Source organism: Opisthocomus hoazin, chromosome 3, assembly GCF_030867145.1.
Source record: "Opisthocomus hoazin isolate bOpiHoa1 chromosome 3, bOpiHoa1.hap1, whole genome shotgun sequence".
Taxonomy (NCBI): domain Eukaryota; kingdom Metazoa; phylum Chordata; class Aves; order Opisthocomiformes; family Opisthocomidae; genus Opisthocomus; species Opisthocomus hoazin.
Genome location: NC_134416.1, coordinates 38,872,293 through 38,896,685, shown reverse-complemented (window position 1 = coordinate 38,896,685; position 24,393 = coordinate 38,872,293). Strand labels below are relative to the sequence as shown.

Here is a 24,393-nt window from a genome sequence, read left to right as displayed (position 1 = left end):
TTGCCTGTCTGGAATAACACACTATTCTAAAATCTAGCAAAACAACAACTTGATGATTAATGTGTGTTGGCAGCCCCACCACAAGCTTGCTTAACAGTTGGATTTTAAATAAACAGCTGTCTTCATTATGACGGGAAAGAGATTTGACTGTTTTCATGTTTTCGTGTTATTAAAATATGATCAGAAGTGGCTTTTTTCCCTTTTAAGATGAAACAGCCAGGCATTATGGTGACAGTCCCTTTCAGCAGTTCGGTTAGTTTTAGAATGATCTCACAAGCGTCGCCAAGCCATAGCCCACGTAGGCTGAAAAAGCCCTTGGCACACCGACACCAGCTCCTCGCCGCACGCCGCAGGGCAGAGGCAGAGAAACCCTAGCGTGTAACACATCATACCTGCCGCCGGGGAAGGCAGAAGACCCCCAGTAACAGCCCACTGAGACGGACAGCGCATACAACATCGTTTCCCTCAGGTTTAAGGTAGTACTTGCCCACAGTGGGACGTAAGTGAGAAATCTGCACCCAGCCATTAACTGTTTATAGAAGCTGAAGCTCAATATTTAATGGCCTGTGCAGACTACTGAATTCTAATGTTTATAGACGCTGCTGGTGTATCCACTTCTAGAATTTGTCTGCTGCGGTCATAAATACTGAGGTCAGTGAGGACAAAACTATACCATTTAAACTACTGGAACCTTTGAATGCCAGTGCAGAAATTTAGTGTAGATATTAATATATATCCTAATGACTAAATGACACAGATATTTTCTAAACGTTTCCATATTAAAACTGCGAAACCAAAATAATTGTCAAACCATCTAACAACACATAAAAAGAGACAGATACTAAAACACCTCTATGTGCTTTAAAAGAATGAGCACTTACTTCTAAATCATTAAAGAATAGATGCGTGTCCGCCAAATTGAAAATCATCTCTTCCATTCGGAGTCCGAGAGACACAGAAGTGGGTGGATCCTTAAAGAGGAAATTAAGCGAGTACACTATCAATACCGTGCCTAACATACATAGCAGAATACAAACTGGAGGAACTGCTTTTCAAGAGAGATTATTTGACGTATTAAATGCAACATCTGCTTTTTCATTTTAACTTCAGTAACCCTCTAATCCTGTACTATAACTTTAACTCGACTGACACTGTGATTCTGCAGCGGGACCTCTGTGGTCACCCTCGTGCATCCCTGGCATGGGCTCTCTGCCCTCCATGCAGAAAGGGCAAATCCATTTCACCTAAAACTTCTCCAGATTTTACCACTGTTTACAAGTTTTATGATCAACCAGGGGCACGATAATGCTATTGTTACTCAAAATAAATTCTCACTGGTCACAGGTGAAAGGATTTGGTCCTTTGGGAATACCTAGCAACTTTAAAGCAAAGCACCATTAATATTTTATTTGCAAATGGCAATTATATTTAAAACCACTGCTTGATTCTCCACAAAACCATACTTTAATTACGCTTTCAGTTTAGCCCACCCATGCAGAGTGAACAAATCTATTGTTTGTTATTAATACATAACACACTTTAAGTTCTCTACAGAAATTACCATAACAACTTATTCCTTACTGAGCTAATAAACTCAAAAAGCATGTTCAGCATTGTGGTTACCAAATGCATTACAGATGTTTGTCTTGTTTTGATTTTTTTTGTGTTTTATGTATTTTCAATCTGAAAAATTGAAAAGAAAGCCTAGTATATACATTTGATATAGAGTTTCTCATTTATAATGCCAACTACATCCAAGTGCACAGAAGCATGAGTTTGAAAAAACATGTTATATTATCTCATGACACCCTCTGTTAACAATGTTAGTTTGTTAGGAATTATATTTTAAATAGAACTGCAGAAGTGACAACCCATATTTTACTTAAAATAAGTTAATATTCTAAACCTGATGACAACTCCAAGTTAAAAACCAAGAGATGCAGCCCCTAGTTTCTTTTCCCACCTCTCAATCAAATTAATAGGTGTTTCAGCATGATCTCTGAACTTTCAAACATTTTTCTGTAACTACTGGTTAAAAGGCAAAATGTGTCAGTAGCGACAAGTTGGAAAAGAATGGTGATCTGGCAGCCTGTTTGCCTTCTGCAAATGCCAGAACACAAGCAAAACTAACCCAAAAAAGAATTTTGGAAAGAAGCACTGAGAAACAAAGCTACACAGAACAGACAAAACATCTATTCTTGAACTCACATACATGAAGAGTAAATAAGTTTTCTAGTATTAAAAAAAAATAGCCCTTATAAATGGGAAAGAAAAATTGCATCACGCTATCTTGATGAACTTTGCCCTTGAAAATAAGCCTTCTATTTAAACTGGCACCGCCAAAAAAAAGAATGTTTGGCTTCTTAATTCAAATGGAAAGACTTTAAAACATGAACAAAAGTATTCTGTCCCTCTGTTTTAATATTGCTCTATTTGTAGACCTACGCCTTCCGTTTTTTTACTTTTGTAGGCACGTGAGGTGGAAAGCAGGTGATATTTTCTCTCTAGCTATGCCCGAGGCTACTTTTCCCTCTTACATTCCTGCTTATCTTTGTGCCCAGTTACCACCCCACCATCCTTCGTAGCTCATCAGCCTTTTTTTTTTAAACCAGATAAGGATTTCTGTTGTGCCTGAGCACTACCAGAAGTCACCCCACTGAAGTGTCTGCTCCAGTTATTAAGAGAAGTTGGATGGACTAAGGGTCTAACATGCAAATTAAGATCACTAACTACATCTTCATTATCAATTGCTAACATAACAGTGTAGAACTAATTGCATTCTGAATTTCCATCCATAAACAGGAACACCATTTTGAAAAGCAGAATAAATGGGCAGACAGAGCATGATATTGCTTATGAACCCATACGATTAATTTTAAACAAATGGCTATGAATATACATTTTAAGTTTCAATGTACGCATGACTTAAATTAAACATTGTTATTAACTTTTTATCACACTTCTGAGTCTGAAAAAATGCCTTTTTGTAAAGCTTTCTGTGAACCATTTCACTCCAAGGTACTTTTAAGTGGCAGACAAAACAGAAGGGGGATTTCTCTATAGTAATACTAAAATAATACCATTTATTAGGTTAATTTAGTTAGGAGAAAAACAAATAAGAAAATCATTGGCACCTACTGAAAATGTCAGATTAAATACCATAAAAGCTAAGAGAAGAAGCAAACCAGGATGCTTTTCCAAGAAACCTTAATTCCTTGATTAAACACAATCTTTTTCCACAGAAAGTTCCACTTAGCATAAAAACTGCGTTAAGCTACAGCTCTGGATACCCACATATTTAACAGAAGCAAAAGCCTTATCTGCATTAGGGTTTTAAATATCTGTGTAGTCACAATCTTGCAACTGCTCTAGTAAAAAAAACAAAGAGTCTTGGTTTAAGGCACTGCAGCAGATTAAACTCTGATGCCAGACTTTACAGTGGGGGCTGAAAACTTTGAAAAAAGACAAGGCTAGAATAAGGTTCGAAAAAAAAATAATCCCCTACCGAGCCTTCTTTTGCAATTTTAAGCCACTAATTGCTAACTAATTATTGTGAGGTGTCACACAATGAGGAGGAAAGCTAACAATCTCTTCTCGTCGATTGGGATTTGCAGGTTCAGGTGGAGTGTCTTTTCAGGTATGGTCAAAATCAGGTACAAATCTCTGAGGGAGGTACAGTTTAGCTAAAGAAAAGAAATACCAATGTCAAACTGCTTAAGCAGGCCTCTTGTTTTGAATACTGGTATTGGAGCCAAAACATTGTCTGTATGTCATTTCTAAATTCTGCCCACTTGATTTCTTTGTTTTGTGGAGAAACAAGAAGCTGAAAAACAGGAAAGTTCACTTTGGGTACAAGGCTTATTTTCCACTTAAGCCTACAGGTCACAAATGAAGGGTTAAGTGAAACCAGGCTTTGTTTTTCTCAATCTCTAAAATATATTAAACCACATTAAAATAGCTTATAATTTAAAGGAAAATTCCTTAAAAGCCTCTGAATATAAATGCTTTCACAGAGAATGGAAATGTACATAAAGACCACAGTATTCTAGCGCCAATAATGAGAGGTATCTCCACCTGCTCCAAGATACTAAAGAAAGGCTCCAACTTTTCCAAATTCCAAAACTTAATCACTTGAAATCTGGCTCAAAAACAGAAGTTTTGAGGTGTAAGAAGCCTTAATGTCAATTAAAGTAACCAATAACTTGATATTTGATCAATAGATCTCTCTCTGTACATACTAAAAAAAAAATCCAGAAGCAAATGGAAATGTTTTCTTTCGTTTTCTTTCTTTGTCTTTTCTTCTGGAAGTACAAATCATATTCCTATACTAGTTTCATACATTTCCATGAAATCCATAAAATTCAAACCACCCTTCAACAAAACTGTAACAGCTTACATCATGGCTGCACAAACTGCTAAAAAAAAAAAAGGGTACTATTTTGTTCCAACAAAGCTGAAGGACAAAAGCGGGGAGAAAGGAGAGCGCAACAGCAGCAAAAGGAGAGCACGTGATAAAAACAGACGAGAAAGCAAGAATATACAGAAAAGAGCGGCACAAGCAAGAAGTTATGAGGAACAAGGTGGAGAATAAGGAAGAGAAAATCAACCCCCTCAGCAGCGGGGCTGTTCATCATTCATAGTCATTCACCATGAAACTCACTCAGGCATTATGAAAAGAGCTGAATGCCAAGTTGCCAAATCCCCTATTATTTAATTAGGATATATTTGTTTGTTTGAAGATCCAGCTTTTGTGGTTTAATGATTATGTGAGCAGCTTAGATTTAATTTTTAAAAGGGCATTTCTAACCCTCACCACAGTTCATAAATATATAGAATGTGATGTCAGATTGTTCAAAAAGTAGAATACAAGTGAAAAGAACAAAGATTCCCCTTGATACTTTTTTTTTTTTTCAGATTGACCTATGATCTGGATTTCTGATTTTAAAGGCCAGAAATCATTAGGAAACACTCTTTAAACAAATGTGCACCTCCCATTGTTGCAAATAAACCTGAAAATTCTCATATGACAGATATATGTTTTAGCATGTTTGCTTTGAAGATTTGACACTGACTTCCTCTAATGTCTATGGAAATTACTAACTGTGGTCTGAAGCTGTGAATAAGCCAAGAGAAACTGTGATATGAACGAAATTTGAAGGAAACAAAGCAAGAATGGCACACTTTCATGACTGCATCTGAGACCCAAGGCCATGCATGTTGCTACCCCTCGCCAAAAAGATCTCATATTTATCCCCAGCGTAAGCCCTAATGCCATCATCCCTCTTAACATCAATGGTCGGTTGTCATTTAGCAACGCAGAAGCATTCTGCCACACGCCATGCAATCAGAGCCAGCCAGGCGAAAGCCACATCTCAAGTAAACAGTGCCAACAGTGATGGAGCTGCAGTCAGGAGTCACCCACCTCCTTGCAGCATATGTATCTACATCTCTTTGCAGCTGAATACTAGCCACTTCCCTCAACCTCAAGTATGCAGCAACAAAGGTGATTATGTTCAGGCCCCACTTAATGAAACCACAATAGGGAATTAGTAACAAATGGAAAAAATATGCTCGCACAAGTACTTCTACGGCAATGACTAATTAGGCTTTTCCAGGGCTACTCTGCTGCCCAAAAGCAAGTGGTAAGATTCCGTCGGCACTGAGTGTTTTTGTGAGCACTGGGATTTGTTCTCCCCATTCTGAACTGAACTGTCATGGACTTGGTGATTTTAGGGTGCCATGCAAAAGCTGATTTTGGTCTGAGAAATGTACAATAACTTTTGGTAAATGTTTAAGACTCTATAAAGCTGTTGTCTGTATGCATCCATACAATAATTGTTGCAACATTCAAAGTTCTAGTGTCTTTTTCCTACCTACATAGCAACTAATAACACCTAGGAAACCAAGGTGGCTGCATTAACTTGCTTTTCTGACACATAATGAAAAAAATTAACTATATTCCTCAAACAGGCTAGCTGCTATTATGGCAAACACTTCTGAAAATACACCGCACACCTGAACAAGCAGGAAAAGTTGCACAGCAGTACTGCTTTAGATTTTTATAATGCAGAAAGCTATTAGGAGGAATTCAGAACCTGACCCAGGCATGGACTGAATCAGTAGTAGCTTTGCCCTTCACTCAACTGGGTGTAGGGTAAAAAGTGTTAGTGATAAATACAAGCTTTACAAGAAGAGACAGTGATTACATGAAGCCAGACAAAACTATCTGGTTGTTCTTTGTATGTAGAAATTTTAAGGTTACCAGAAAATCACATTTTAGTTATACTTTCCATGAGGTGAACATGAAATGGCATAACAGATCTTAGCACAACTGAGACATTAGCTTTCAAATACAATCCTGGAAAAACAAGGTTTGGTCTTACAAGGACATTCCATTCATAAACTGTTCTTATTCACCCAGGACTGTGCTCCTCTTTCGAGAATTACCAGGGAAACGCACAGTCTGTAGACATATTCATCAGTTCTGTTATGATTTATAGACTGCATAATAGAAAGATTTGACTCATAAGCAGATTTTCAAAAACATCAGTCAATATGTAGATTAAAAAAAGTTAAGGTAAAAAATTTTAGACTAATCTGTCTGTATCCAAAAGCAGTCTTCCTCTTGCCTTCTCAACACAGAGCACAGTCCACTGCCAATTGCTCAGAACTAAAATCTTATTTTAGCAGTCACTCCTGGAAGTTCTTCACTCTCTGAGGGAAGGTAAACCTTTGCAAATTTTGATGATATCAACAGGTACAGACACTCTGTACCTACAAACCAAACCTCAAGTGGTCAAAGTATTACTCCCAACGCTATTTAATTATTTACTGAATATAAGAGCTGAGTAAGTGCAAAAAATGGACATGTGAAACAGCTTTACTCTTTACTTTACCAGTTGCCCCTAGAAAATCAACTAATGTTCTGGTCTTCCTTGTGTATCAACCATAAAAAAACCCAAACATTACTGAAAATTTCCATCAGTGTCTTGATACTTACCCTTCCATATCTGTTGGCATAGGACCCTGTAAGCAAGGAATGGAAAATGATGATTGTCTCATCCAAATCCCAAATGAATACTCTCTGTAAAAAGAGAATCAAATCAATGTGTTCCTCTGTGAAGCTGATACTTGAAATGGAAAGTTAAAATTTGAATCAGTAAGCGCACAAATAAGAAAATTGTATTGAAATGGTTATATATTAAAACCATAGTTTCCTTGCCATTTATTTTCAGAACTAACAAGTTTTTTCCAGAATAGGGTAATACAATCTGTTAGCTTTTTACTACAACTGCTATTATATCAAATTATTCTATTAGAAGAGAATTATAGCTATTGTCAAATACGCACAGAAAATGAGATTGTACAATGCATTTTTTTAAAGCCAGATGTGAGATAGAAACTGAAATAAATGAAGAGAAGCCTCTGAAAATTAAATCTGTATTTCTGCAAGTCTTACTAAACAAAGTTCATATAACTGCTCTTGAAAATTACCTCTAAAACGAAGCAAATTGCTGCTAAGCACTTAAACCCCCTTAATCTATGTTCATTTTAGGCACCTGACAAATGTAAATAATGAACTTAGATGATGCATGTATAAGAATTTATGGCATCAGTAAATAATTCTTTCACTTACAGCCAATGGAAAATATGTGTTTTAAATTACATCCTCTGACCACACACAAAATGATATTTTAATGAAAAATAAAGTGTTCAAATACAAGTATTTTAAATCCTGGTGAGACTGTATTTCCCATGATGACAAATGGGCTAAGCTTTTGGAAAGCAAAAGTAATGCAGTGTGGACACTCACAGCTGTGGTGTGTCACTGGAGATGCGTTCTCAGCGTAAAGCATGGACCACTGGGAGGAATGTGAGCATAGCATGAGAGAACAAAAACCACTACTGTGCTAGAGGTGTCTCCTGTCCAAATGCAAACCTTTCTTTGACTTGGGACAAGCTTGCTCTTTCTTTTTTTTTTTTTCCTTTTTTTTAATCAAAGGGAGAAAGAAACCCCCAGTATTTTTCAGATAAAGTAGGTGTTCTTCATGAAGAAGGTTGTTTAGAAGAAAAACTCTATCTTCTACAAAAATACTGTTAAAAAAGCCATAAGGGAGCTCCAATGCTACTTAATTTCTGATGTGTAAACAGTAACTCTGTGTGCAAAATAATGACAAAAATAGAGTCCGTAACAGGTCAAAGATATCTAATACGATGTACCTCTAGATCAGAGTCAGGTGGTGGTGAAGGATTATTGTTTCTTCTGCCACGTCCACGTGACTTTCCATCTGAACTACGACGCAATCTATCAGAATCTGAATCTTTAATGGGTGTTGATGGACTGTGGATTGTACTGTATTCTGCTGTAGTAAAGAAATGACATTTTTACCTTCAGTTTAAACTTTAAAACATTCAACTTACTTGCTTTTTACACATGACACTAAAACTAGGATGTTCACTAGAGAGTCCTAACTAAATCTATGATAAATGGCTATAATGATACATAAATTAATTCAATCAAGTTCAAGTTATATGTAAAACAAAGATAAATTGTTTCAGTAAACAAATAGAAAAGAACTAAAAAAAATCTTCATTCCTTCAAATCATAGAGAAGATCGTACCACTTCATAGACAAGATTAAAATCTAAATGAACAATTTTAAGGGATGCCAGCTTTTTATAAGGCACATTGATTTAATTACAAGTTTGCAAACATGTTTTAAGATAGCCATTATGGTGTCTGGTAAGAAAAAAACATCCTGGTGTGAAAAAAAAAAAAACAAACAGAAATTGAAAACTTTTCCAAATTGCCTGCTTGCAGACACTTTTAGATCACTGCATTTGAGCCAGATGAACAGAATTCGTTCTGAATATGGCATAAAACATAGTCCTTATTTTCCCAAAGTAACTTCAATTAGTAAGTTTTAAATATGCATCAACTATGAAGATGAAATTTATAGTATTCTTCAAATGCCTACTGAACATTGAACTTGTCCAATGAGTACCTTCAAGACAGGACACAATTTTTTATAAACAGTTATTGTACGCTAATTTTTATGCTTCAGCAAAATTTATTTACAAAAATATTTACTGTTGTTGAACAGGTAAAAAAGAATGATGATTTATGTGTGTAAGAACAACAAAGTTTTCCTGAAAATATATTAGTTGGAAGATGCTTTGCTGTTCTTAACATCCATAGACTCAGTAACAGTGAAGTGCTTGAACATTAACAAAGCAGGCACCCAGCATATATTATCCTTCCTAACTCATTTAACAAGAAGTACCATACTCCTCAGAAATGCAACAACACATTTTTAAATCTCTTTTCAAGGCTTCCTTTCACAGTCTTAAGTTTACAGAGAAAAGACTTTTATTTTGAAGGTTATCATTAATTTTTTTTCCTAAAACCCCCTATTTTTCTGAACGCAGCTGCAATTTTCAGCATATGATATATTTATCCATTTCACTCTCTGTTAACATTAACTACTCTTCAGAGTTCAGTAGATGTGGATATGTGTCTCAATATTAATTTTCTTTTTAATCAGCCTAGACCATGGCATTCCGGTTTGAACAGACAGGTATACTTCTCACACCAGTGATTCTTTCTCCTAAACAAACATCCTGTTGAGGTGAAAGGTTAGATTAAGGAGGAGACTCTGGACATCTGTGTAGCACCACATATTCACAATTACTCATAACGGTTGCATGTGCTGAATGAAAGGAAAACGTCTTGAAATTCTCATGTTCAGCCTTCAAATCTACACTTAATGGCAATTAGTATATATTACGTATTTCACATTATACTTTTACCTAAGTATCTCAGGCTACATTAAACAAAGGAGAATAAAAAGGTAAAGATGTAATTCAAGGTAAAACAAAGAATCTTCAAAAGAGAATTGACCAGTACCTAAAGAGTGATTCTGTGTGTGCCAAACAACAAAAATCACCCAGCCACATCAGTCTACATAACCAAAGACAGAGTTTTAAATGTTGAAGATCATGTACATTCCAACAATATGTATTTTTTCCTATGGCAATGTACACTTCAGAATATTTATTTAAACTATTTGAACTCTTCACCTACTGTACTTAAAAATAAATAGGAAATCATAAGTCAACTAGTACAAATTTTAAACTTAAATAAGTTTATCTGCTATACATTCTTTTTATCATTAAAGTCCCTAATAAGAAATAAAAAGAAAAGAAAGAAAACAATGCACTAAAGCCTTGAAATAAATTATAACCCACTAAAATAAACAGACCAGAATTTCTTCAACGGGCATATTGGCCAAAGATGTTCTAAATATATGCTATAAAATTCAGATGTAATGAAAAATTGCATTTTCTATTGACTAATTTAAGTTAGGGTTGCTTTTGGTCTCTGATGATATTCTTAGGAGCTTGGCTTTAGATCCCAGATTTTTAAAATTGTCCTCACAGACGTGATGTGCCTAAAAATGTTAAGAATTAAACTTGGGGTAGTTATACTAATACTAAATAAAACAGGGAACAGATAGCATGCAAAAAGTATAAAATAAAACCATGCAAACCTAAAAGAGCGAGCACGCAGAGCAGCAGAGTGCATTGAGGTCAGGGAAGAAAATCTATTTGTAAGAGCCATCCAGCCTTCCTTTTTTGCAAAGAGCTTCGTTTAAGTGTACTGTGTTCAAAATCTCAAACAGAGGGCTGCAAGTTTGGCTGGAGGCGCATTGCCATCTCCCCTTCACAGATGCCAGTCACCTGTCTGGGTGGGCCAGACCCTCGCTGACAGCAGGACTCCCAGCCCTACGTTGGGACCCCAGTTTGGCTGGGCACACCTTGGTCCACCCTTCTTGGGACCACTGTACCTGCATCATTCCCAGGAGAGATCTGTCTGTCTTGCTCTTACGGATCTCACCAGGAAATATACTCTGCTGCTTTAACAGCCGTGCCATCAGAAACGGAACATACAACTTCAGCATTCATTACAGCAATATTAATTCAGTCTGCAAAAGCGGGGGAAAAAAAACTATTCCCTTCACTGTATTTGCATGACTGTTCTCAGATCCCCTTTGTTGCTAGGTTAACTCTTCCCTGACAACCCTCTTTTCTACATTTTGATTATCACTCTCCATAGTCTCCAAATCCGCCACAGTAATCCAAAGCAAAGTCAAGCAAAGCTTTCCTTCCCGTGTCCTGCAGGCCACTCTCCCCTGGATATCACTGGCAGGAGACATTGGATTTTCTGCAATATTTTCAATAAACGTTAGTTTCAGGATGCCTAGATCATCTTCCGAGCAAGAAGCGACATTTAACAGGTTGTTTCTCAAAGACCTGGCCAAACATTGCACATGAACTGAATGCACAGCATTGCCAGTACCTGGAGCTTCTGAGCCTAGTCAGGAGACCGCTCAGTTATGACCAGTGTGACAGATGGCAGTAATGGGGGAAACGTGACATTGTAGGCATGAGACATCTTCCATGTATGTAAAGGGAAACCACAGCATGTACTCTTTGGATTACAGCTGTTTGACAGGGCAGCCTCCATGTGCATGGCTGAGTTGCCAGCTCACTGTCCAATGGTCGCTCTCAGGTCCTCATAAGGAAACCCAATTAAAGAATCCAGTGCCCAGCTGAGCCCTGAGCCTCGACAAGCCCAAGCCCTGACAAATTCTGGAGCAAGAAAAACAACAGCGGCTGAGGGTACTCAGTGTGCCACTAATATTGGGAGTACTGAGAGCGGTCCACAGGGAAAGGTAGAGCCTGGAAGGAGCTGCCAACATTCCCCATCCCACATTTGTGCAGTTCATCATTCCTGCCTAAATGTATACCTCACACCTGCTCCTATTCAGATCACATCTCCATTTTTTGAGTTCTCATCCTGTCTCCAAAGAACTCGCAGCCCCTCTCAGCATGGTGTCATCTACATATTTAATAGGCAAACACATTCTGTTCCGTCATCTAAATGATTAATGAAAATGCAGTCTGGTGCTAGGCCCAAGGCAGACACTGAGGAATGCTGATGTAGCCATCCTTCTATTTTAACAGCAAGCTCTCTCTGACATCTCTCTGGACACGGTTTCCTAAACAGCTTTGTATCATTCTGCTGTAGTTTCTGCTACGCTGCCTTAGCCTACTTTGCTTATAAGACTGTTAAGTGAAAAGATTTAACTGCCAGGGCAGCAAAACCCTTGCTGAAGTCAAGCTGTACAGCCACAAAACATGTTATCAGTATACCCATCACTCCACCCTCATTGATAGGAAGAGGTTAATTTGTTCAGCCTCAGCTGACTTCATAGTACTAGACGTATTTTAGTATTAACCAAAGGAAATGATTATGTTTCTAAAGCACTGAATTAAATTTTATCCTGTTCTTGAGCATCCCAAACACGAGGAAGTGCAGGAGAAAACCCATCCCTCCACAAAATCATGAGCAGAAGACAGGGTGAGGATCAGCTCCCTACTGCCCGTCGCAACACAACGCAAGATCACCAAAGCAAGCTGGCAGCAGACAGGTTAAACACAAGAAGGAGGAGTTCACTAAAAGCTAGGAGATTTGTGGCCCATTTTGCCAAAAAATGCCAGGCTCCCAAAAGATTACAAAGGTTCAAGCGGAGCCTGAAGACATCCCTGGCAGAGAAGCATTCGGGGAGCTACAGCCATGCCACATTAGCAAATTGGGTCTCTGGGACCAAACTAGTGCTGGCAACAACCCCAGGCTTCACTGCCTGCTTCTGGAAGGTCATTTCACTGTAGGTCCAGCCCGATCTAGTCTCCTGAGCATCGTCAGCTGGGGCTGGAGGAATTAGGAGCTGCCCTGGAGGACACCTTTCAGGTTAGTCTTGTCTGGAAGGACTCCAGCTGGGTGCTCTAGGACTACTCTGCTGAGCCAAAGCTCTGCAGCAAAACAGACTCCTGCTCCAAATTAAAATGCTAATGCAGGCACACCCCAAACATACAAACAACATCAGCTTTTGAAATCCCCCGAGATGAAAAAATATGGTAGCTGGAAACGTGCTTAGGGCAAGCCTTCTACGAGCTTAGGCTGTCCTTGATTCTCCCAGGGTGTCTGCTGATGGTCTCTGCGGCAGGCAGGGTACGGGGCCGGCTGATCCATCGGTCTGGACCACTACAGCCATTTCTGTGTGTGATACGCCTTTACAAGGTTGTATTAATAATGCAGCAACAGTTGTTCTTCTGCATCCATTAACAGACACATAATTTTAGATCTCTTTGCATGCTGCCCCAGGCAGACACTAAACATTACAGCTTGTTTCTGCTTCACACACTTGGTGTTCCCTCTTCCAAACCTTGACCAAGCATAATAGTCCCAATCTTGATTTCTCTAGTCAGTCAGAAAAACATTTTAAACCCAGATTCTGTAAATGTATGCCTTCTTTTTCAGGTGCAACTGGTATTCCCTGCTCCCGACCCCTGGTAGTAGCCCCTGTAGTGTATGGTGACACCAAGCCAGACAATAACTACATTAACTGTGAGGAATAAAATAAGTTTACATTCTGGGTTACCTAAAATACATGAATCATACTGTAGCAGACTTTCCCCTATGCTTCAAGGCACCATATTATTGCTACTTGACATATTATTTCATAAGCATATACACTCGTGTTATACATCACTGTGGCCAGCTTTGATGGTTTTGTCACACTGGACAATTTTCCATCATCTCATAAATAAGAATACTTTGATTACTTATGAATAGACAATATAGCCACAGAGATACCATTTGCAACACCATATTCTGTAATTCCTTTCTTTTTGTTATGGAAATACCCCCTAAGTAATTGCTGTATTTTCTTACTATTGATTTCAATGTACTATACAGCAATAGTATCGAATAACAAATCCGGGGAAAAATAGCTATCCCAGAAATCCCACAGTCAAGTCTGTCTCTAGGTAAATTCGACTGGCAAGCGTGTGGGCAGAGCTCTTGCTGTTGACAAAGGCATTGCAAATTTCATCAGACTTTTTCCCTACTACACTGAAAGGGTATGCAAAAAAGAGTAAACGCACATTATCAAAGTAATCATATCTCATGTCACAATGTAAATCATATGGATGAGATTGGTCCAGCATAGCCAGTATAGTCAAATGTCTCTACAAGTAACTATGTACAAATATTTTCCATTTAGATTGTGCCCAGATTAATGGTTTCCCCTCAAATCTTATACTTAATTTTGAATAAAGACCTTAAATCCTCAGGCCGGGGTTACTTCAACTCCTGCATACCAAAATAAAAATATAACATATAGGTAATTTGAATATGTCAGTCTCACACTATGATTTTCTTACTTTTGCATAAATAAAGTTAAACACAAAATATCATGAGCACTATACAAACTTATTCCTTTACTGTTTATATAAAACTGGACCTGGATTAAACAATACAGCAGAATCACATAGGTATTTGAGGATTTATTTTTTTTTTACCTCTCTATAAAAAATATTACTACTAATGTAGTACTAAGTAAGTAAAAGTACTAAATAAGTACTGCAAGAAATACAATAATGACTGCTGACAGGATCATAGAAGGACGTCTTTAGAGCTGTTTTGACAAAATGTCAAAATCTTCACCTGAAAAATTAATCTAATGTTTGTCTATTGAGGACTACAAGCATATATTCTAAACTTGAGAAAAAAACCTCAATAGTCTGTTGAAAATATTGGCAAAAATGCCAGTTTATTTCAAGGTTTGGGTGACTTTTTGATTTAGGACTGTATAAATAGTGACAAAATATCACATTGACAATACATCTTACTTATAACAGTAAACATTAACTATGTATGACAACAACTGTATTAACAAGCCCTGAAGTGGTCAGATTTTTTTTCCAACTTTCAATGTTAAAGAAGAAAACTTGAAGCAATCCTATAATGGGCAGGTAGTACCTCCCTCCATTAGCAGACATTTCTTCCTTACTCATTATTTATGCTTTCAAACAATTTGAAATTATTGTTACTTTTAATCCTACTAAAACCAATGACAAACATTCTATTTATCTATTAAAAAAGCCTGTTGAAGACAGCACCAAGCTCTTAGCCTCAGCATATCCTGTGACAGTGAGTCAGGCTACGTATTGTTGGATGCAACACAAAAGACGTAGTTGTACATAGTTAATGCAAAAACAAGGGAACAATCATTATCAGAAAAGCAAAACCAGTGCTGTACTTCGCCATTCATTACTGCATCCAGTGTGATTTCTGTTTTTACAGAACTTTCATTGAGTTTCCTTCCTATATAAATATATGCTCTAGATTTACTCTTCATTTATGTTTATGAAAAAGAGCAAACATTAGAACACCAGCAATGTACTGTCAATACGGCAGTATTTCTTTCCATACTAGGCGACCCTGCTTCGGCAGGAGGGTTGGACTAGATGACCCACAGAGGTCCCTTCCAACCCCTACTATTCTGTGATTCTGTGATTAGTGAAAAGTTGCCTATATAGTCTGTTTGCTCTGTTTTATTTTCCTGTATCTAATTTATTGTTATGAAATCTAAGGAGAAACTGTAAAAGTAGCTTTCCCTTTTGCAATCCTAAAGGTGATACAGTGTTCACGGAAAAAGAAGTTTAGTCTTTAAGAGCAACATGGTGACCCATGGCTGGGAACAATTTTTGTTGGCTAGCACAGCCCTTGTGGGGTTTTTAATTTGCATTGGGAAATATGTGAATAATATGAAAAAAACCCTTCCAGTAATATTTTAAACATACTTACTGCACAAACCAAGAAAACTGAGATCAAATCTCAAGAACAATGCAAGTCTCTCTTGCAAGAAACACCGTTTAATAAATTATAAATACAGCATCATATGAAATAGAAGGATAAATTCATCTTTTTTGACTGAATTTCTAAACAAACATTCATATAAATCAAGAATTCTTCGTTACCAGCTGTGAAGATGGAGTTGAAATATTGCAAGAGAAAATTATTAGCGCTTTGGAAAGAGTAGTCATTTTCTACACTAACTCTTAGGAATACATGTTATGAGTGTTACTCTAATTATTTTAGAACATCAGAGCACGCTTAGTGGATTGGGGCAAAACTCCATCTGTTCCAGATAACTTTCAACTCTGGCCAAAAGCAGGTGACTAGATGGCAGAGTGCAAAACGGACACGCGTACACACAGTACTAATTCATCCACTGTCTCCAGTGATTTTTTTGTGTCAAGAATTTCTTGAATTGACGTCAGTGTCTGTGCAGATCCAGTCTTTCAGTTTGCCTAAGCAATGCTTGAACTGGCATAAGCTTTTTGCATCCACGACACCCTGCAGCAAGGAGCTGCACAGCTTACCTATATGTAACATGAACAAATTCTTCTTTTTATTCGCTCCGAATCTACTTCAGTGAACTTGAGTATTGGAAGGCAGAGTGAATTTTTGCTCACTACTCTACTTTTATTATATCATTTTTATTTACTATTACTTCCCTTACATAGTGCAGCTCACACAATCAGCAACTCGCTGTTCATACCTGGGATAATCTACTCATGTATGGACTGAAAGCTCATACCAAAAGGAACCTAATATTCTATTGTTATTCTGATGAAAAACATTTTCTTCTGTAAAGCAAAAGTTAAAATTCTACAAGAGGAAAAAAAACTTTGAAAATTCTTACTTTGAATGGAAACAAAAATTCCAATGAAATCAGAAGCAAAGCACACACTAAAAATTTGAAATGTCATACTGAGATTGTTTTGTCTAATAATTTTCTGATTATGTCACTAGCAAAAATATAGCCTTCTGTGCACAAGAAAATAACATTAATTTGTATGTCTGATTTATGGAGGTGGGGACTATCAACCTCTGTGCAATCAAAAGGTCTTCTCATGACTGAGGTACAAGAAATTTTTCAGATCCACAGAGAAAAGAGAAAGAAGAAACACTGAACATGGAAAATCTTAGGTTCTTCTGCAAGAACCCCTGGACGGCCTGGATTGCATGGCAAAAACTCGTATCTTTAAGTAGGAACTGTGGGAGACCATAAAAGGATTATTTTATATTTGGACAAGGAATTAAAAATATTTTAAGTGAAATTATCTGAGCTTTCTGAGTCTGCAAAACTCTACTAAAAATGTCACTAGAGCACATAATTACTTTCTCTCTTTTCATATGTTTCTTACCAGACTCTTCTATTTCACTTACTGGCCCAAATTCATAGGAACCACCTATGTCTGTCAAATTATTCTGGTGCCTCTGTAAAGTCTGAAGGCTGTTCTGTGCTTGTCCTGGCACAGTTCAGAACCACAAAGATTACAGGGGATTTTTAAATATAGAAGATGTCTAGGGGTATCAGCACCCAGTAAGAACAGCTGCAATTCAGCAGCTGGAGCCCATCCTACTAAAGGGGTACAGCAGCCTAATATGATTGCTCTGTGCTGCTCCCCACCACCCCTCATATGCAGCGTTCCAGTTGTGGTAAAGAATCAGCAGCCTAGCTTGACCAGATGTGGCAAGACATCCTACAGAAATGTAACTAATTACAATTAAAATTTGGTTAGTCTGCTCCTTTGTTCTGTGGTTTTGACCCAGCTGTGAATTTCGCTCTCTCTAATATGTCTTTCATTTGTCCCCACTCCACCAGAATTCCCTTCTTCCATGCTGATCCCTCTTTTGTTTGACCCAAACCTTGCTTTGTCTTCCGAGCATACTGTGTGTGAGCTCACCTGAGGGTTTGCAACAAGCTTCAGCAAGAAGAAAGTAAAAATATGCACCCTGTCCAAGGAGAAATGGCAGGCACAGCAGTGGATTCACCGACTGGTCCTTGCTTCCCTTCCACCAAGGCTGACGGTACGTGAGGCAGTGAAAGGTTCTCACCTAATTTTAACCTAGGAGCCCAACACTGGTATGTCAGCCACCTTAAACTGCTCTCATCCCAGTGGAGAGCCTTTGGCACCTCAGGATTAAGACTGTAGCTAGACTGAACTCTAGTTACAGGTACTTACCTCTCTCCACTCAATACAGACGAGGCTAAATGGGCTTAATCCTAACTTCAATACATAAAGACAAATGTGTAAAGTTAAATGCAGAAATCTGGGTCTAGCCCTATATCTTCTGCTGACTGCGACCATGTTGGAACAGCGGAACAGAAGGATGGCTTCCATTAGCTTCTCCTAACAGAGAGTGGCCCACAGCAAGTACTTTCCTAGATGTGTCCCTGCCTGTGGTACAGGCAGCCAGCCCAAGATAACCCCACAGCTACACTAAGAGTTGTTATTTGCAAACCATTTGAAGGAACCTTTTCAGAATTGTTCAATCAGTAACATAAGTATCTTGGGCAAAGAGATGGCAGTCCCAGCAACGCCAGAGAAGGTGTGCACACGCCCAGAGAATGGCTATGTCTAAGCAAGCAGGTGTAGGGCACCCTTGGATGTACGGCTTTCAATACACGAAAGCATAAACTAGATCAGGGCTTAGGCGCAGGACCCATTCATGAGAAAGCCCACCAAATTCTTTCAAATTTTTAGACAAAAAAGAGTGTGGAAGATCTAAGGGAGAAAAGAAAGACTGCTTAAAAAGGAACTGATAAAAAAGTTCCTTCCAGGCCTACAGAGCACAGAAAACTATTTAAATAGGAAGACAGCCTTTAAGCCACAAAGTTTGAGCTTGGGGAAAGATACATGTCCTCTTTCTGTATATGTGTTTACTGTTGCTTTTAGGAAGTATCAATTACTTAAAAAAGCTATGTGCAAAGATTTTGAAAAAGATCAAGACCCAAACGATACGATTCAATTTTACTATCTTGATAAAAGCTAAAATTTGGTCACATTTGTTTTTTGGGGTAAGATGAACTTACTGCTTCCAACCTAAAAAAAAAAGGCAAACAAACCCACAAGAAATTAAAAACAAAAAATTAAAAACAAAGTGAAAAGCAAAGTAATTATACAGACTCCAATACATATCCATATATTCTAAGAGCCGCAGACTGCAATATGCATTCATATATCTAGAAAAATTCCATTCTCAAATACATTGCACACACATGTGATCTCATGTATACCAAACACACATGTCAGCTGTAATTTCTTCCCTACTTACTTTCAGTAAATGTATCCAAAAAGGCAACACTACATATGTTTTCTTCAGGTACACAGTCATACAGAAAAACAACAGAGTCCTAGTAAATTATATTCAAGCTCACATTGCACATGCAAGATCAGACCCATCAAGTACTTCAAGAAAACTAAAAACAACCTTCCCTAACAAAACTCCAAGACAAAAACCTCCTGATAACATTGCCAAATCATTGCTGCTTCTTACCGCACTACTGAGAAACACATCTGAAACCTTGGACTTCCTCTCTGACAGATTTCAAACTTCTACCACCTACTAACTACTGATGTGCTTGAACTGTTAAAAAATGTAAACTTTTTTTTTAAATAATGTGAAAAGTATTTTTCACCCCCTATTTCCAAAAACAGCTGGAGCTGTTTGGCATAAATGTTCAAAAAATATCTCTACTAGTAAAGGACTGCCAAATTACAGCAAGAAAGGTAAAATGACTAGGAAAAAGGACAAGCCACTGCGAATCTTTTCTTAAAATGGAAACACTTGTGCAATTTCAACTCCCTATTACAAGCATTATTATGTTCTCTCAAAGTGAAAACCACAAAAGCTCTCTTTCAAGTGGACAGTTGGGCTATGGTCTGAAGGCCTCTTGGTTTCAGTCTTACTTAGGAAAAATCAAAGGAGTTTATCTTAATGCAGACAGAGTTTAAAAGCATCAGGTTGAGTGTAAAGACTTTCCCATATCCTGCAATTTTTAACACAAGCCTTTTACAAATAAATACAAATAACTTGTATTTCGCACAAAATTTTATTGATCCCGGTTTTTCTGCAGTCTATTTTCTGATAGAATCTGTGCAAGACGTGCCACAGGCTCAGGATTAAGAAATAATAAAGCAAAAATCAACGACTTCACAAAAAAAAAAAATATCCAATTCAACTCCCTTTCAACTCACAAAAATGTGCCTCATAGGGACCATAAAATCCATGTAATTACCTGCGGCAGGATCTGTAACCGCTTGACTGGTGATGCCAGATGGTGGTTCTTGAAGCTGGTATGTTGCATTTGTGGAGGGTGTCGTCGGGCTGGTGTTGCTGTTTGTCATGTAATGTGAAGGGTATGGTGAGCTATTATAATACTGTGCATATTGGCCCTGGCCGAAACTGGGATAAGAGGGATATTCCTGCAAGACAAAAAAAGCAACCGTCCATCAAAGTTTTGCTACTTTTTAGTGTAAATTCCAAAATGTAACTACAAACACATGTTAGACTTTCAGCACGTATGCTTCCTGGACTGGATGCTGTAGGACCTAAAACTGTAAGGCTGTAAAGTGAAATCTAAATTACACATAATTTAGTATGTCTTCTCATACAAATAGTTTATTGGACACACTGCTGAAGTTGTGTGAATAAGCACACCAACCCCAGACAATTAGTTCTACTACTGGAAGATGAAAAATTGAAGAAAAACATTTATAAACATTAGTTTAACTTGAAAGGATGCTTATTTCTTTCAAAAAGCAACTTAATGGCTACATTTTTGCAGTGGATGAGAAGTCCAAGTTTGCCAAAGTTTCTTCAACTCATATTTACAAATTTACCTGCTGTGAACTATTAAATCCAGTAGAATTTGTGAGTGAATTATTTCCTGCATATATTCCTGATGATGTTGTAAAACTGCTGCCTGAAATGAAATGAAAAATTATGTGAATTACTAAAAGGCAGTATCGGAAAATAACTTCCATCATGCGATTATATCATAAGGATATGGCATATTTGTAATATTTGCCATATGTTGACCGATTTGATTGTCATCAGCTCTGTAACATGTTAATATATGGAAAGTGATAATTCATCGTTCCTATACCCTGTGTTTCGTTATTACGATAAAAAGAAAAACTTTCAATTGAGACAGGAATTCGGAGCCACCTCGGGTCTGACTGAATATTAATTAGGCCATCCCACCCCTCTGAATAATACCCAGCATTGTGGAAGTAATGAGGGTTTATTTTCAGGTTTTGTTGAACGGTAACAGCCAGTCTTGTCCCAAGAGATGCCCTCTCCCCTCGCTGAACCCCCTGGCTCCATTTCTCCTGTCACCTTTGAGAACCAGGTCCTCCCCCCTCCCGGAGCCTCAGCCCCTCGCAGGAGCAGCAAAAGCCATAATTCCCTGCTCCCAACAGCTCAGCCCGACTGCGAAGCCATTAGGGTTCACTAATCAATCATACACAGCCTTGGGCCGCAAACTTTTTATTTTTGATAGAGTCTACTGGGCAGGACAGAAGGGAAAAAAAAGTACCTCTCCGAGAAAGGACACCCAAGATTGAATTTAGCCCAGAGAGTGAATTACCACCTTCACCTCCCGCCTCCCCCCTTCAAGAGCCACCAAAAGTAGACAGATGGGGCTCTTGTTTAATACCTAACCTGAGAAGCTGTTCCACTAAAAGGGCAGCAACCCCCTTTCAGCTGTTTTGCCCTCACTGGTTATAACCCGGGAGTGACACAGCCACCAGCCGAGACATATGGATGCACAGGGTGAAGCTACATAAGCCACCAGAAAGTCTGTAATGATGCAACCTATTGAACTCGTCCAGCGGGAGAGCACCAGCCAGCGATGAGCTTGCATTAAAGCTCACGGGTTGTTTACAGCTTCCCTCGCCACTGAAATCTGCCTTGGTGCAAAGATGCACTGAGACCTTGGGAGCAAAAGCTTGCAGGTGAACGAAGGGGACAAGGAGAGATGGAAACCAGCAGGGCCAGGCGTACAGTTGCACCGGTCCTCTGCTGTACCCGACACAACTCCACTAACAACCGAATCCGATGCAGCGGTCACTCCTTGGGAAAAGCAACATGTCCTGCAACTCCTTGCAGCGAGGAAGGCAGGCAGGGCTGCATGCTTAGTACAACCTCTAAAAGGGCATGTGTGAGCTATTCAGTTTTTTAAACAAAAAACCCCAACCGACAGGTATCCTGGCTATAAGAAGGAAAAATCTTTAAATGTTTTGATGCAAAAGTTACTAAAAACACATACAAATTAAGCCTCAAAGTCGATGTGAAATACGTCCAACAGCAGTGGGAGTAAAAGATGAAGCTTAAATTTAACGTGTGATAATGACTGTAAACACCTCTCTTGTATTTGCTGTTAGTGCAAAAGCCCTGTGGTTGTTGATAGATGCTACTAATCCTGTGAACTAAAACCAGATTACTTCAGCAGAAGAGTTGACATCCAAGTTTAGCAGATAGTACAGATAAACAGTACTAATGAGAAAAACATGTTGCTTAAAATTTAATTTAAAATTGGAAAACAGATGTTATTTTTTATTATAACAAATGCCAGAGCCAAAATACAGCTGAAAAATATTTTCAATTGCAAAACTTTGAATCGCTATTTCATTTCTAAGAGCTCTTTGGCTGGAAAAATGTAAGTCACTGTGTTTCTTGTTATTTCTGAATGATGCAGCAACACATTCAAACACAGGCTTTATAGGTGAATGGTTTGAGCCATTCTAAAAAGATATAAAAGGCCTCTCATAAGAAGAAAAAAAACAACTTTTTTTTTGAGGAATACATTACCTTCCCACAGAAAGTCTGGCAAATAATTTGCAAGAGCAAATGAGAAAAGTAATTACATGCCAGCCAGCATCTCTGCCTCTCAGACAAAGACACACACATCCTAACACACAGATCTCTCTCTTTCATCTCATCGTCAGCGCTGGCTCCTACAGAGGAGGGGTAGGGGTCTCCTAGACCGTAACAAACATGAAGCAGGTTTCTCAGAAACAGCTCTGTGGGCCACCCAGAACTACTGGCCTAAAGTTGTTTTTAAAATACTCCAGTTTTGCCATTTGTTTTTTAAATAATCGGCGGTGGCATGGCATAGAGCTGCTGTTCCTGCCTTAGCGCAACAAACACAAAAATAAGAATCTCTACGAAACGCGTGAGATTTACTGCCCCAAGTTGTCCAGCTACGTAGCTTTAAAATGCAATAAAAGCTGTAAATCGCAGGTCAAAGGTCTCTCTTGCAAAGAGTGCGGACCCCCATTAGAGCTGGGAATGGTGGTGAGCGTCGGCAGGCGGCCGGAGCCTGCTGGGAGCCGGCGCGGGCTCGCCCCAGTGCCGCTGCTGGGTGCAGGATGCCGTCCTCCCCTGCGCCTTTCCACTTGAGCCCATTTGCTTTCCTAGTGCAGCCTCCCGGCCATGGGCTGTGTCTATCACCAGGGTACAACGTATGGGGCAGAAGTTTCTCCTGGGAAAGCCAAGGACGGCCAGATGGGCTATTTAAACTCAAGGTTTCTCCCGTTTGCTTACACTGTTTGAAAATCCTTGGCAAACTCCCCCTTGTTGTCTTAGTAACTGCTTAGCCATCCAGCACAATATTTTTATACTGCATAATAATAACCAAATACCTTAACATTTACTTTTTTTATGGATGAATTCCCAAACCAATTGGTTAGCATATTCTTAAACATCACAGTCTTGGTAACTAAAACAATGCTGATGCTCATCACAGGTCTAGTACGCTTCCAGCGGCAGGATACTCGGGCACAGGGTAAAAGCCACGCTTTTATCACAACTAAAGGATAATCCAGAAGACAGCTGCAAATGGAGCTCCTTCCTTGGCGCTTCCCCCAGCCCTCCTCCACTCCCGTTATCCTCACTGAGCAATCCTTGTAACTCTGCCAGTATGGGAACAACAGCCCATTCCCACAGCCTTTAGTCATCTAAGTGGTCTTTCAACGTCTATGAAGCAACTTATATGAAAAGCAGCATAAGGAACACACTCATTAAAGTAAGGGGGGAGGAGTGGGAAGACAGGGTGCCAGAACCGCCTTGGTCCTCTTCCCACCCTCTCCCCTCCACACCCCCATTATAGGGATGATAAATTTGTAACAAACAAAAACCCAATTACCAGAACAACCTTCGCGAGGAGTCACAGGCAGCAATTTTCCTCATCATTTCCAAAAGCTGGCAGTCTCTCCCTCCGCTATTGTTCGGTGACTAATCACGCCGTAATTTTAGCAGGGTCAGGAAAAGCACTGGGTTTAATTAGCTGCACACGCACCGCGGGGCCGCGCCTTCACGTTGCAGGGAGACATTCACCCCAGGGAGAGGAACCAGAATAACTCTAAAGCTTTCGAGCACGAGGTAACCCCAGTCAGGGAGCCCGAGCACGGCAACTGCAAGGCCCCTAGGAAATCCCCTTCACTGCAGGCAAGAATGCCAGCAGGGCCCCGAGGAGGCTGCTGGGTTGTGGGATCCATTATCCCCATTCAGCAGCTCAGCAGCCGCACACAGGAGATGAAGAAAGGCTATTGCAGGCTACGGCAAGGCCGAGGCTGCAGCCTGCTCATACACTGCTAGAGGGGAAAGGGAGAATAAACTCATTTCCCT

The 24,393-nt window shown here is 39.0% G+C and overlaps 1 protein-coding gene across 6 annotated transcripts in view; it reads right to left on the bottom strand.

The window, feature by feature from the left end:
- Nucleotides 1-24,393, bottom strand: part of EYA1 (EYA transcriptional coactivator and phosphatase 1) — a 92,853-nt gene that overhangs the window by 37,430 nt on the left and 31,030 nt on the right. For all 6 annotated transcript variants that reach the window (XM_075415247.1, XM_075415246.1, XM_075415250.1 and 3 more), the window contains 5 exons: nucleotides 20,604-20,686; nucleotides 20,000-20,186; nucleotides 8,221-8,363; nucleotides 7,001-7,084; nucleotides 882-971 (listed from right to left, as the gene is read on the bottom strand). In XM_075415247.1, coding sequence (XP_075271362.1) covers nucleotides 882-971; nucleotides 7,001-7,084; nucleotides 8,221-8,363; nucleotides 20,000-20,186; nucleotides 20,604-20,686 — 587 coding nt within the window. The remainder of the gene's footprint in view (nucleotides 1-881; nucleotides 972-7,000; nucleotides 7,085-8,220; nucleotides 8,364-19,999; nucleotides 20,187-20,603; nucleotides 20,687-24,393) is intronic.